The sequence below is a fragment of the Salvelinus sp. IW2-2015 genome, linkage group LG1 (genome assembly GCF_002910315.2).
Source record: "Salvelinus sp. IW2-2015 linkage group LG1, ASM291031v2, whole genome shotgun sequence".
In the NCBI taxonomy this organism is placed as follows: Eukaryota; Metazoa; Chordata; class Actinopteri; order Salmoniformes; family Salmonidae; genus Salvelinus; species Salvelinus sp. IW2-2015.
Genome location: NC_036838.1, coordinates 24519176 through 24532486, shown reverse-complemented (window position 1 = coordinate 24532486; position 13311 = coordinate 24519176). Strand labels below are relative to the sequence as shown.

The following is a 13311-nucleotide window of genomic DNA, read 5'->3' as shown; positions in this document are numbered from 1 at the left end:
GATCCGTTTCGCATTTCCCCCCACTTATGTTTAAAGGGGCAACCATCGGTTGAAACAGTAACAAAGAGCCTCCCCGCCCCTTTCGATAAAAAGCTAAGGGAAGGGGCTGGAGAAATGGAACTGCTCTCAAATTCATAGACAGAGCTATGGGTGCAAGGACTGACCATCCATGATATCAAAGTGATAGATTAAACCATGTTTTGAGGCTATATAGTGTTTGTTTACGTTTACTTTGTTTACAAACAAAAAGGTAAAACAAACGTGTGTATATATATATATATATATATATATATATATATATATATAGGTTTCTGATGGGGTACGACAGTTGAACTAAGCTTATGAGGCATTTATAAGTTATATACTTCAAGAATCAATGAGTACATATCATTCATTTACAATTCCAAAAATGTATGTGGCAACTGCAGATTGCCCCTTTTTAAGGTTAGGAATGGGGAGGGAAAGGGAATGTTTGATCTGTACCTAGGGGAAACTTCACCCCGGAGCTGACATTTCGGACTAGTCATTAAAATCTGCAGAATGCTGACACCAGAGTTCAGCCTAGACAACACAACTTTCAGGAAAAATGTCACGAGTTCAGCTGAAAATGACTAAACATATGCAGCGGTAGTGTCATGTTAATCTCCAAGTCTAAATCAGTTTAGAAATATAAACCAAATAGTGAAAAATATGAGTAAAATGCATTGTGAAGACTCCATTTGAGGCGCTTGTAGGTTAACTCAAGAAGAAAGCCTCCATCTTGTACAGTCGGAATACTGCTACTGTACTCTCTTTGACGAACGACCTTTTCGAGTTGAGCACAACACAGGAAGCAGAGGGACGAACAACTTAAAGAGCACCCACTGCGGTTGTCCTTGTGCCATCATTACAAAACAAGCTTATTCCACACCACCACCTGATGCWCTTTGTTTATGAAGTCAGTTCGGTTGAGGCAAAGGTTAAAGAAGTATACTAAGTCAAAGTAGAACACTAGGGCACAAAGCCATATCTCTACTTGACATCAATATTCCACTTTCACTCTATAGGGTCCTGAAACTAGTGTAATTTCCGTGGTCCCGGGGGCGATGTGTTGACCTGATCATGCTGTAGAAGTGGCTCAGACAAGACTAATGCAACCTAGAACTATATTTCAGCCCAGACCGACACATTACTAGCAAAGACCTGTTCAGCCAAGGGAATAAGTCTCTCACAGACTTTCAGAAGCAGGCAGGGGGWTCATACACTTGTGTGTAGGCCTATCTGAACTGTGTGTAGCCTGTTTGTGTATTTCAAATAATAKATAGCCCGARGATCAATTGGGATCAATGGACGCAACTGTGACGAGCTTTATCTGTTGTGTATTTCCTCATGCAAAAGCTGCATATGTCCCAATGCAAAGATTGTGAGCTCAAAGTTCCCATGGAATCAATCAAAACTGTGATTTTGACCTAAATCCCTAAGATTAAGATGTAAACTTCCATAAACAGTCCAAATGGAAATGATAGCAAAACTAGAGAAATCACTTTTTATTCAAAGGGCAAACATTCCTGGATATAGAAACCCCAAACAGGGAGCCTATGTAAAAAGGTCAATAGGATTTGCCTACAGCCAAGCCTACTGTTTTGATCATGGAGTGACTTCATATCAACTTGGGAGGAAATAAGTGAGGCCTTTGTTCCTCCTTCATAACCACTGAACAACATCTGACCTAAATATTGGAGAGGATCCCAGAGTAGGTAGCCTAGTGGTTAGAGCGCTGTGCCAGTAACCGAAAAATCGCTAGATCGAAGCCCCGAGCTGACAAGGTAAAAATCTGTCGTTCTGCCCCTGAACAAGGCAGTTAAACCACTATTCCTAGACCGTCATTGTAAATAAGAATTTGTTCTTAACTGACTTGCCTAGTTAAATAAAAAATAAAAATCTCTCYGTGAATGCCTGTCATGGCATCCTGTCAAGGAGGGCCATTGTCCTCACAAGACCTCACAACATTGTATCAACGTCACATGGAACTCATTGTTAAGTCAGATGCCATTTAAGCATAATGTCACTCCCTGTCTAGAGATGATGATATAATTGGGGTCCTGAGTTTTTCCCTGACTGCATGACCTGACCAGAAAAGGAATTAGGCCTTGAGGTTGTCCTGGTCAGGTCACATGGTAAGAAAAGAGTAAGGGCCCTAGCTATAATAGATTGCATTTAGCCCTGTTGGTCCCAGTCTGCTATTTGGGGGAGGAGGGTGTATCTCACCTCATCTATCCCATCCTATATGAAAACATATTTGTACATAAATCAAATTTGATTAGTTACGTACACATATTTTGCAGATGTTATCGCAGGTGCAGCGAAATACTTATGTTTCTAGCTCCAGTGCAGTAACACCTAATAATACACACAAATCCAAAAAAATATATATAATTAAGACATTTCAGAACGCGCAATGTCAGAGTCCGGAATAAATCTATATGTATATGATGGTGTGTATAGACATTATGGACAGAATATGAATAGAAAAGGTGTGTACAGCAGTAGATACAGTTGAAGTCGGAAGTTTACGTGCACTGAGGTTGGAATCATTAAAACTTGTTTTTCAACCACTCCACAAATTTCTTGTTAACAAACTATAGTTTTGGCAAGTCGGTTAGGGCATCTACTTTGTGCATGACACAAGTCATTTTTCCAACAATTGTTTACAGACAGATTTCTTCACTGTATCACAATTCCAGTGGGTCAGAAGTTTACATACACTAAGTTGACTGTGCCTTTAAACAGCTTGGGAAATCCAAAAATGTCAAGGCTTTAGAAGCTTCTGATAGGCTAATTGACATAATTTACATAATTTGAGTCAATTGGATGTACCTGTGGATGTATTCAAGCTCTACCTTCAAACTAAATGCCTCTTTGCTTGACATCATGGTAAAATCAAAAGAAATCAGCCAAGACCTCCACAACTCCATAATTGTAGACCTCCACAAGTCTGGTTTATCCTTGGGAACAATTTCCAAACGCCTGAAGGTACCACGTTCCCCTGTACAAACAATAGTACGCAAGTATAAACACCATGGGACCACGCAGCCGTCATATCGCTCAGGAAAGAGACCGTTCTGTCTCCTAGAGATAACGTACTTTGGTGCGAAAAGTGCAAATCAATCCCAGAACAAGAGCAAAGGACCTTTGAGGATGCTGGAGGAAACAGGTACAAAAGTATCAATATCCACAGTAAAACGAGTCTATATCGACATAACCTGAAAGGCCGCTCAGCAAGGAAGAAGCCACTGCTCCATACAACCATAAAAATGCCTGACTGTGTTACAACTGCACATGGGACAAAGATCGTACTTTTTGAGGAAATGTCCTCTGGTCTAAAGAAAAAAAAATAGAAATGTTTGGCCATAATGACCCATCGTTATGTGCGTTGCTGCAGGAGGGACTGGTGCACTTCACAAAATAGATGGCTTCATGAGGAAGCAAAATTTGTGGATATATTGAAGCAACATCTCATGACAAAATGGCTTAAGGACACACAAAGTCAAGGTATTGGAGTGGCCATCACAAAGCCCTGACCTCAGTCCTATAGAACATTTGTGGGCAGAACTGAAAAGCGTGTTGCGAGCAAGGAGGCCTAACCAAACCCTGACAGTTACACCAGCTCTGTCAGGAGGAATGGGCCAAAATTCACCCAACTTATTGTGTGAAGCTTGTGGAAGGCAACCCGAAACGTTCGACCCAAGTTAAACAATTTAAAGGCAATGCTACCAAATACTAATTGAGTGTATGTAAACTCTACTATTATTCTGACATTTCACATTCTTAAAATAAAGTGGTGATCCTAACTGACCTAAGACAGGGAATTTTTACTAGGATTAAATGTCAGGAATTGTGAGAAACTGAGTTTAAATGTATTTGGCTAAGGTGTATGTAAACTTCCGACTTCAACTGTATATAGGATGAGTCTTGACTAGAATACAGTATGTACATATGAAGTGGGTAAAACAGTATGTAAACATTATTAGTGACCAGTGTTCAATGACTATGTACTGTACATAAGGCAACAGTCTCTAAGGTGCAGGGTAGAGTACCGGGTGGTAGCCGGCTAGTAACAGTGACTAAGTTCAGGGCAGGGTACTGGGCAGCGGCCGGCTAGTGGTGACTAACAGACTGATGGCCTGGAGATAGAGATTGAAAAACTGTTTCTTCGGTCCCAGCTGTCTCCGCCTTCTAGATGGTAGCGGTGTGAACAGGCCGTGGCTCAGGTGGCTGTAAATGCCTTCCTGTGCCACCGGGTGCTGTATATGTCTTAAGGCAGGCAGCGTTCCCCAGGTACTGCGTTGGGCTGACCGCACCACCCTCTGGAGAGCCCTACAGGATGCCCGACAGGATGCTCTCAATGGTACATCGGTAGAAGTTTGTGAGGGTCTTAGTGCCTTCTTCCCCGCACTGTCTGTGAGGATGGACCCATTTTAGGTTGTCCGTGATGTGCACGCAGAGGAACATGTAGCGTTTCATCCTCTCCACTGCGGCCCCGTTGATGTGGATGGGGGCGCGCTCTCTCTGCTGTCTCCCGAAGTCTACTTTTAGCTCCTTTGTTTTGTTAACGTTGAGGGAGATGTTATTTATTCTCCTGGCACCACTCTGCCAGGGCCCTCACCTCCTCCCTGTAGGCCGTCTCGTCATTGTTGGTAATCAGGCCTACCACTGCTGTTGTCTGCGAACTTGGTGAATGAGTTGGAGACGTGCATGGCCACGCTTTCTTGGGTACAGGAACAACGGTGGACATCTTGAAGCAAGTGGGGAAAACAGACAGGGATAGGGAGAGATTGAATATGTCAAAAAACACTCGAGCCAGCTGGACTGCACATGCTCTGCGGACGCGGCTAGGGATGCCATCTGGGTCGGCAGCCTTGCGAATGTTATCACGTTTTAAATGTCTTACTCCCGTCGCCCACGAAMAACGTGAGCTCAAAGTCTTTGTGGGCGATGGTGGCTCGCGTCGGCGGCACTGTGTTTTCCTCGAAGTGGGCGAAGGTGTTTAGCTTGTCCGGGAGCAAGGCGTCGGTGTCCAAGACGTGGCTGGTATTCCCTTTATAATCTGTGATTTTCTGGAGTCCCTGCCACATATGTCTTGCATCTTAGACATTGAATTGCAAATACACTTTGTCCCTGCACTAACGTTTTGTCTGTTTGGTTGCCTTACGGATGTCATAGCAGCTCTGTTTGTACACGTCCATGTTCKCAGTCACCTTGCCATGGTTAAATGCGGTGGTTTGTGCTTTCAKTTTTGCGCGAATGCTGCCATCTATGCACAGTMTTTGGTTTGGYTGAGTTCTAATCGTCACAGTGGGAATAACATCCTCTATGCACTTCCTGATGAACCCAGTCACCGAGTCAGTGTATACGACAATGCTATTCTTGGAGGCAACCCGGAAAATATCCCAGTTTGTGTGATCAAAACAATRTAGAAGCATAGATTCTGATTGGTCAGACCAAAGATTCCTGTCTATAGGGGGGGAGGGGCAGAATGGATATACACGGCCGTGACGATGACCGAAGAGAATTATCTCGGGAGGTAATGCGGTCTGCATTTGATGTTGAGGTGTTCCAGATTGGGAGAAAAAAAATAGACTTGAGTTCCTGTACGTTACCATAATCACACCATGAGTAGTTAATCATGAAATATACGCCTCCACCTTTCTTTTCCCCAGATAGTTATTTCTTCCTGTCCGCACGATGAAGGGAGAACCCTGTTGGCTGTWTGGACAGGGACAGTATATCCGGAGAGCCATCATTCCGTAAAACAAAGTATGTTACAAAGTGTCCCTGATGTCTCTCCGGAAGGAGCTCTTCGCCCGGAGCTTGTCTACTTTATTGTCCAGGGACTGAACATTAGRGAGTAATATACTCGGAAGCGGTGGATGGTATGTACGCATCCTGAGTCAGACTTAAAGCCCACTCCATATTCGTCTTTCCATCAACGGCGTCTTTGAGCAGCCCCTGGGATGAGTGAAATTCCCTCAGGGGTACAAACAAAAGATCCAATTCAGGAAAGCCTCATTTCTGATCGAAATGCTGGTGAGCGACTGCRGATCTAATATACAAAAGTTATTTTCGGCTGTATGTAATAATGCAAGAAACATTAAGCACAAATAATGTAAGAAATAACACAGCAAAAAATAAATACTGCAAAGTAGACTAGGAGCTAGGAACAGGGCGACCATGTCTGTCGGCGCCATCTTGTTACATAGCCTATAGCCTAGCCTACAGATCTGTACTTGGATTTCTTAGTACGAGTGGGATCTTGCGTCAATGCRTTCACAACAACCTGGACATAGAAATGTAATGTCTAGAACTGATATGATTCCCTCTGTATTAAAATGGAACAGAACGCCATTTATGCTCTATACATTACATCCCTATCMGAAAGTGTCATCCCAAAAAGTTAGAAAACTACACCATTAAAAATACACTTACCTACTATGTGATCATACTGCAGTCACCCATAACCTGTGCATACTGATCAGAGCATGGCTGAGTTAGCCTCTGGGCCTTCAGTTGTGTAATAAAAGCAGACCGATAAATGACACTTAACTGCCACTCACTGGGACTGTTATGAGACAGACGAGACACAAAACTGCCAGATGGGAGGATCTGACAAACAAGGATGAGTCATTAAGTCACCATCTTCCCAAGTCCCTGTCTAACACTCAGTGGGGAGCCAGGGCCAGGGCTGACAGCCTTCTGATTCTCACTCCTCAAACAAGACAGCACAACCCCACTCACTGCCACCTGTGGCAGCTCAACAGATACGCCATAAGGATCAGGAAGTTGGGAATTGGACGGTCTATGAAACCAGACGGATATGGCCCCGGACAGTGAGTTAGGGAACCCTGAACTAAGTGGGCCTGGGGGATGGGCACAGGGCCGGGAATAGGCTGAGTATGGGGCAGAAAATGGAGATGGTGATGGGGAAATCGGCTGGACTTGGAGCTGTGAATGGGGCAGCAGAATGAGCTGAGGCTGGGTAATTGGCTGGGGCTGGCTGTGCCTGGGGATGGGCTGGAGCAGGGGATGAGGATTGGGCTCAGGTTGGGTAGGAGCAAGGGCAGGGTCTGAGGCAGGGCCTGGGTAGCCTCATAAGGCTGATTACTGCATATCCGTGCAGCGAACATTCATGTAAGCTCGCAAGATCAGGCAGCTTGCTAGGCTAGGGGATGAAGATAGGGCTGGGAGATTGGGCTCAGCTGGGCTCAGCTGGAGCAGGCAGATGCAAGGAGGTGAGGTCCAGGTTTAATTTATGCGCTCTATAAACGGGTGAATTTATACACATATGACCTTCTTCTGCACAGCCTGGTTTTGTGTGTGTTCGCAGAGGGAATACTCATCAGCACTGGTAAAGGGGTGAACACACACACACACACCTACAGTATTAACACAAAATCGAATCAAGATAGGCTAATCATGTCCTCTTCATACAAAAATACCTGTAGAATGTACAAACCATTATAAACCCATTGACATACCACACTGCAAGGATATCACTACAATCACACYCTGCCTGGTGAGAGGCTTGATACAGTGTTGCAATGGAGCAGGTGAAAGGGGTTGTTGTTGCCACAAAGTAGAAGCAAATGAGGAGTGGGTGATACAATGAATACAATCAGAGTGGAGGCCAATATCGAATGTACAGCCCAACTGTGACCTACTGGTTGTATGTCAGAGAGATACAATATTTTAGGGCCTGGTGTAGCCTGCAGTGTGTAAAAGTACTACAACCAATGTAGGCCTATGCCTTGATCATTTCTGGTCCTAGTCTTGGCCTTTTCTACTTCCTTGTCATACATCCATGTAAACAGTATCAGCATCCTAATCCAAGACCTTGGTTTGGACATTCCTGTGCAGATTTATCCCCAACACATTTTACACTCTGGAGTACAATGAAATAACAGTGTACCATTTCAAGGTTGTAATGCAGTCTCCATCCCTCAATAAATCATATAGGCCAATTAATATAGCATATCGTCCTATTCAATTACATCTAGACATTATTCACACACACACAGAGACTATTTGTTTCTAGCCAGGACGAAAKGGTCCGGATTACGAATAATGCTGCGACACTGTACCAATTGAAAGGAGGAGCGGCGTTTCAATCACGAGACCGCTACTTTGTGCAAAGGTCTATTCCCATCGTAATCGGTGCACACACAGACGAAGCGAGTAAACTGAGAAATTACCGCTATTACGTTGACGAAGGTGGTTTTCCCCGAATACTGCAGACCGACCAGTGTCAACTCCATCTCCTCCTTCCAAAATAACTGTTTAAACCAGTCCAACAGCTTGTTAAAAAGGGCTATCATCTTGAGAGAGTGGCTAGGGTAGCAAAATATCAACTGACTGAATGTCTTCACCGCCGCTGCGATCAAATGGGAGGAATGCGAAGATGTAACCCGTTTCAGTCCTCAAGGATCGCAATATAAACGGCGGTGTTTTGATTTTACGCCTTACAGAATGTTAATTGTTTTTAAAGCCTCTTATTTTCTTGCGGTCATTATTGCTTTTTTTTTCCTTCTTTCCTTCCTAATCGGGTGGGGTTTTAGATCCATGCACAGCTGATCCACGAAACAATGCGCGGAAAGGGGCGCTTTGATGAAAGGAGCAAGTATGAGTAGCTGCAGTTGCGATCACTGAGGTGTAAAAACGAGTCACTCTGGAAGGTGCGCCCTCTACCGGTTGGTAAGATATATTACACTAAATATAACATTTTGTGGCAGATTCGTCTATTTATTTATTTTATACATGCGAAACAAATACTGCCAATACAAGACAAACAAGAGTAAGAATATACGTTAGTTTTAATTCATACAAATGTACTAATTATAGGGTCGTTACAGTATATTTAAACATCAATCTTGAGTTTTGCTACTCGAATCTGATGTTGACACTCTCAACTTGAATCTGTAAAACAGGGAAGTCAAGTGACATCGCAAATTCTCAAGCACCAAGAAAAGTGGGAAAAGGTTGGTTGGTCGACACGAAGCTAAATATGAACAAGACAAACTAGATCTGTAATTGCACATTAACCGTTAATTACGGTGAGTTCGTGTTCACTGTTTGACATATGGTGTTTACTTGATCTTATAAAATATAGCTACACCTGTTAGTAGCTAAGTTAGCTAGCTTACTAGCTAACTTAGCAGAGACTAATTTTCTTAAATATCTGACCCTAGCCACTTAGCTAACTTTATTTGTTTACCCCACTGCTGCAACTGACACACTCATTTCATGATAAAGGTAAAACGATAAAAACTGCATTCACTGGGGCTCCCGAGTGGCGCAGCGGTCTAAGGCACTACAGTACATCTCAGTGGTAGAAGCGTCACTACAGACCATGGGACGATTCCTGGCTGTATCACAACCGGCCGTGATTGGGATTCCCATAGGGTGGCGCACAATTGGCCCTGCGGCGTTAGGGTCATTGTAAATAAGAATGTGTTTTTAACTGACTTGCCTAGTTTAAATAAAGGTTACATTTTTGTGCACATGACAATATTGTCAACAAACAATTGAGAGGTTGAAAACGTTGGGAGAACATCTAAGCAGGCAGAGACATATGTCCTTAACATAAAACTACAAATGTACAGAACGCGTCTACCAAGTTCAACTCTATGTCAATCTAACCATTTTTTTTGTTGCTTACAGTTCACGTGGGCCTCTGAATGCTTGTGTTGACATTGACATGGTGTATGTTTTTGACCACAGTCCAAGGCCAAGTTCCACTATATCATCTGGATTGTTTGTGTAACTTCTGTCTGGGGCTTTGGAAGTGCTGTTTTTCCCAACCTCCGAGGGAATATGAGTTACACAGCAACAAACCAAAGACTAGAGGCACTGTCCCTTCTAAAATAACTGTTGACTAGATTCAGTTGGACCACGTTTGTCATGGGCACCACACTGAGTGAGCCTTGCATCTACGACAAGCTGTCAGAGAGCATCGATATTCTCCGCCAGTCGGGGTATCGCTATGGCATGTCGGAGAGGGAGATCGAGAAGTTTATCAAACAAGTCCTGGAGACCAACGAGCCTCGACGAGACCCGCCACAATTCCCCATCCTTCGAGCCACTATCAAGGTAAGATGTACACACACACACACACACACACACACACACGTGTGGTGGCCACAGATCATACATCAAGCAATGGGACTTTCGATGTCCATCAGCTAATAATATGCCAGTCAACATATCAAAAGCACATTGCAGGGATTGACATTAAGGTTTGAAAGGCACTCGCCCAATTGGGCAAGTCAGGAGCATTTTTTTGGTTGCCGGAAGATTATGATCACTTGCCTGAAAATGTAAAGTGGCTATTCACCTACACACGGGAGGACCCAGCAAGACCAGACTACTMGAATTCTTTGCATTTTGGTGGAAACCTCAGAGCAGGCTCAACTTGCAGGTCTACTTGGGTCACTTGCCCCGGTAATAAGGCAACCCTTAATGTCAATCTTTGCATTGATCAACCATCCTCTCACTTGTCCTCATCTCCTTACTGTAGTTTGTGGTAGCGGTAGGCTTTCTGTTGGTGGTGGTGCTGGCCTTCACCTACCCCCACACTCAGCCCCAGCTAGGTGTGATGTACACGGGGGGACACAACTGGTCCTCTCCCCTCAGCCACGTCAGACTACTAGCTCTGCCCATCGCCAAGAAGTACAACCTGCAAGGTACAGTTACAGAGGGAAAAGACCTATGTTAGACACTATTCTTAGTTGTTCACTATAGATGGATATTTGTTCCTAGCCAGTGTGTGTGTAATAACAGCTTCCGGACTGTCTCTCCTGTAGGTTTCCATGAGTGGTGGAGTGTGGGGGCTCTGCGGCAGGGCCTGGTCAACTGTTCTGGCTGTGCAGAGGTCTCCTCTGTGCTGGAGGTCCCCGAGACCCTCAGAGAGTCTGCAGCCATGCGCAGGGGGCCACAGCCTGTGCTGCTTAAGGTACGACCACCACTGCAAGTAAGCAATTCAAGTAAGCATTTCGTTGGACGATGTAAACCATGCGTGTCCCGTACATACCGAATGGCTAATAAAACTTGAAACACTAAKACCATACAAATTTACTCAAATATACATTTTAGTTCAACAGGAAAACAACAATATCACTTAAAGGAAAAGTTTTTGTTAGACTGAAAATCTTAGTTAGACTGTAAAAACAACAATGTACCTGAAAGTGAGTGTTCAGTATGCTTATTGTTTACAGGTCCATCACAGCATATAAATATTGTGCTAGTTCATTTAGCTAACGTCGGCAGTCTTTTCTGCCCTGTGCCTGACGTATGTCCTCTGTCTTTATGCAGGGTGGGGAGTATCTGTGCATGCAGAGGCAGCAGCTAGAGGAGCTCTACTCAGCGCACTCCGGCTCCATGAGTATACTAGTGGAGAAGGACAACCTACTGTCACATGACGAGTGTTTTCCACAGGGCCCAGCAAACTTCACCCTGCTCTGGTACACACACACTAACACGTATATGCTGCTCTTTAATTATTTGTTACTTTATTTTTTATTTTTTGTAGGTATTTGTCTTAAAACTGCGTTGTTGGTTAAGGGCTTGTGAGTAAGCATTTCACTGTACGGCCTGTTGTATTCGGCGCATGTGACAAATAAAATTTAATGTAGATACACACACTTGCGTGCAGATATGCACATGCACACACATAGAAACCCAACCACACCCACATGCATATGAATGAGCATGACTTAGTCATTCAGTAAACAGGTCTCAAGGAAGGAAGAAAATAAGGATGCATTTCTCAGTGTCCTCCCCTTCTTTCTCTAGGAGGTTTACATCTGTGGCCAGAGAGAAGGTGTTACGGTGGCTGTTCCCCAACGCTGATCTATGTCCCCTACTGGACAGCGCCGGAACAACATTGCAGCGTTGCCTGGTCACGCATAGTGCCAACTCTCAGAGCAGAGTGAGTCTGGCCTCTAACGAAGTCCAAATAGACAAGCATGTACAGTGCCTTCGGGAAAGTATTCAGACCCCTTGTCTTTTTCCACATTTTGTTATGTTAGCTTTATTCTAAAATGGATTAAAAATACAAAAAATCCTCAGCAATCTACACACAATACCCCGCAAGAAGACTCGATTCTGTAATGACTGCCAAAAGTGCTTCAACAAAGTCTGAATAGTTATGTAAATGTGATATTTCAGGTTTAGTTTTTATTAGCAAATTATTTATTTAATCAATTTTAGAATAAGGCTGTAACAAAATGTTGAAAAAGTCAAGGGGTCTGAATGCTTTCCGACGGCACTGTATGTTTGTTGTTATGGTGTTAGTCTTGATTCAGCCGTGTGCTGTTACAGTGGTTTTGTGCGTGTGTGTTTTAGGGGGTGCGAGTGCTGGGCTGGCTGGTGGTAGGAGAGGGCCTGCCCACAGTTAGAGTGCTCCCTGTCCACCACTGTCAGAAACACTGCAGCTCCTTCAACCTCTGGCTGGGACCTGGAGATATGGGTGAGAAGAACACACATACACACACACACACACACTGCAAGTATACTGTGTAATATTGTAAGTATACTGTGACCATTATTAGTTAATTATTTGAATCGTGTGTTTGTGCTAGGCAGTAACCAAAGCCTGATTTAGACCTATACAAATTTGCATTTAGTTTGACCTCATTGTGACCTTTGTGCTTTGACCCTGCCAGTGTACGCTGACCCGCTTTACTGGCAGATGGAGCTGTTCCCCGGCCGAGACCAAAGCCTGATTTAGACCTATACAAATTTGCATTTAGTTTGACCTCATTGTGACCTTTGTGCTTTGACCCTGCCAGTGTACGCTGACCCGCTTTACTGGCAGATGGAGCTGTTCCCCGGCCGAGACCAAAACATAGTTTGTGACGGCTCCACTTTCTGAGGGAGGAGAGGAACAACTGAATGAGACAGAATGGGAGGAAGACGGAGGGAGAGAGTGAGTCAAGGGTTCTGTCATACAGAACTGTTGAAACTCCACTCCAGTCCAGACATCTGCAGACTGGCTGAGAATATCACTTCCTGTAGAGTTGGAGTGTGATTGGACCTTTTAACCGTCCCTTGCAGGCTAGTCCCGCCCTCCTCTAGGTATGGGAAAGAACACTCACCACAGGCACAAGATATAGTGAAGAAATCTGAACACCTCTCATCTCCCCTACCCTTCTCTGGCCTAATACCAAACTCATCTCTAACCCTTACCCCTTTCTGGCCTAATACCAAACTCCTCTCTAGCCCCTACTTGTGCCTCTTCGTTGATATCCCTTCGCAGATCTAAGACAACTGGATGGTTGT

At 44.2% G+C, this 13311-nt stretch overlaps 2 protein-coding genes across 4 annotated transcripts in view; one reads left to right on the top strand and one right to left on the bottom strand.

Moving 5' to 3' along the window:
• The window catches only part of LOC111963458 (ADP-ribosylation factor-like protein 8A), an 18702-nt gene extending 10061 nt beyond the window's left edge, over positions 1-8641 (bottom strand). Inside the window, exon 1 of the mRNA XM_023986912.2 lies at positions 8229-8641. Within this exon, the coding sequence (XP_023842680.1) occupies positions 8229-8351 (123 nt within the window). The 5' untranslated portion in view covers positions 8352-8641. The remainder of the gene's footprint in view (positions 1-8228) is intronic.
• A 318-nt stretch (positions 8642-8959) lies between these two features.
• Positions 8960-13191, top strand: LOC111963425 (bombesin receptor-activated protein C6orf89 homolog). 3 transcript variants are annotated; one of them, XM_070443413.1, is made up of 8 exons: positions 8960-9086; positions 9754-10122; positions 10550-10715; positions 10836-11002; positions 11344-11492; positions 11824-11959; positions 12376-12499; positions 12696-13191. In XM_070443413.1, the coding sequence occupies exons 2-8, from the start codon at positions 9934-9936 to the stop codon at positions 12758-12760; spliced, it is 996 nt and encodes a 331-aa protein (XP_070299514.1). In that variant the 5' UTR covers positions 8960-9086; positions 9754-9933; the 3' UTR covers positions 12761-13191. The 3 variants fall into 3 exon arrangements, with proteins under 3 accessions (XP_070299514.1, XP_070299515.1, XP_023842660.1); XM_070443414.1 differs by having other exon boundaries at positions 8971-9086; positions 9694-10122; positions 10836-10984; XM_023986892.2 differs by having other exon boundaries at positions 8971-9086; positions 9694-10122.
• Positions 13192-13311: the final 120 nt, after the last annotated feature.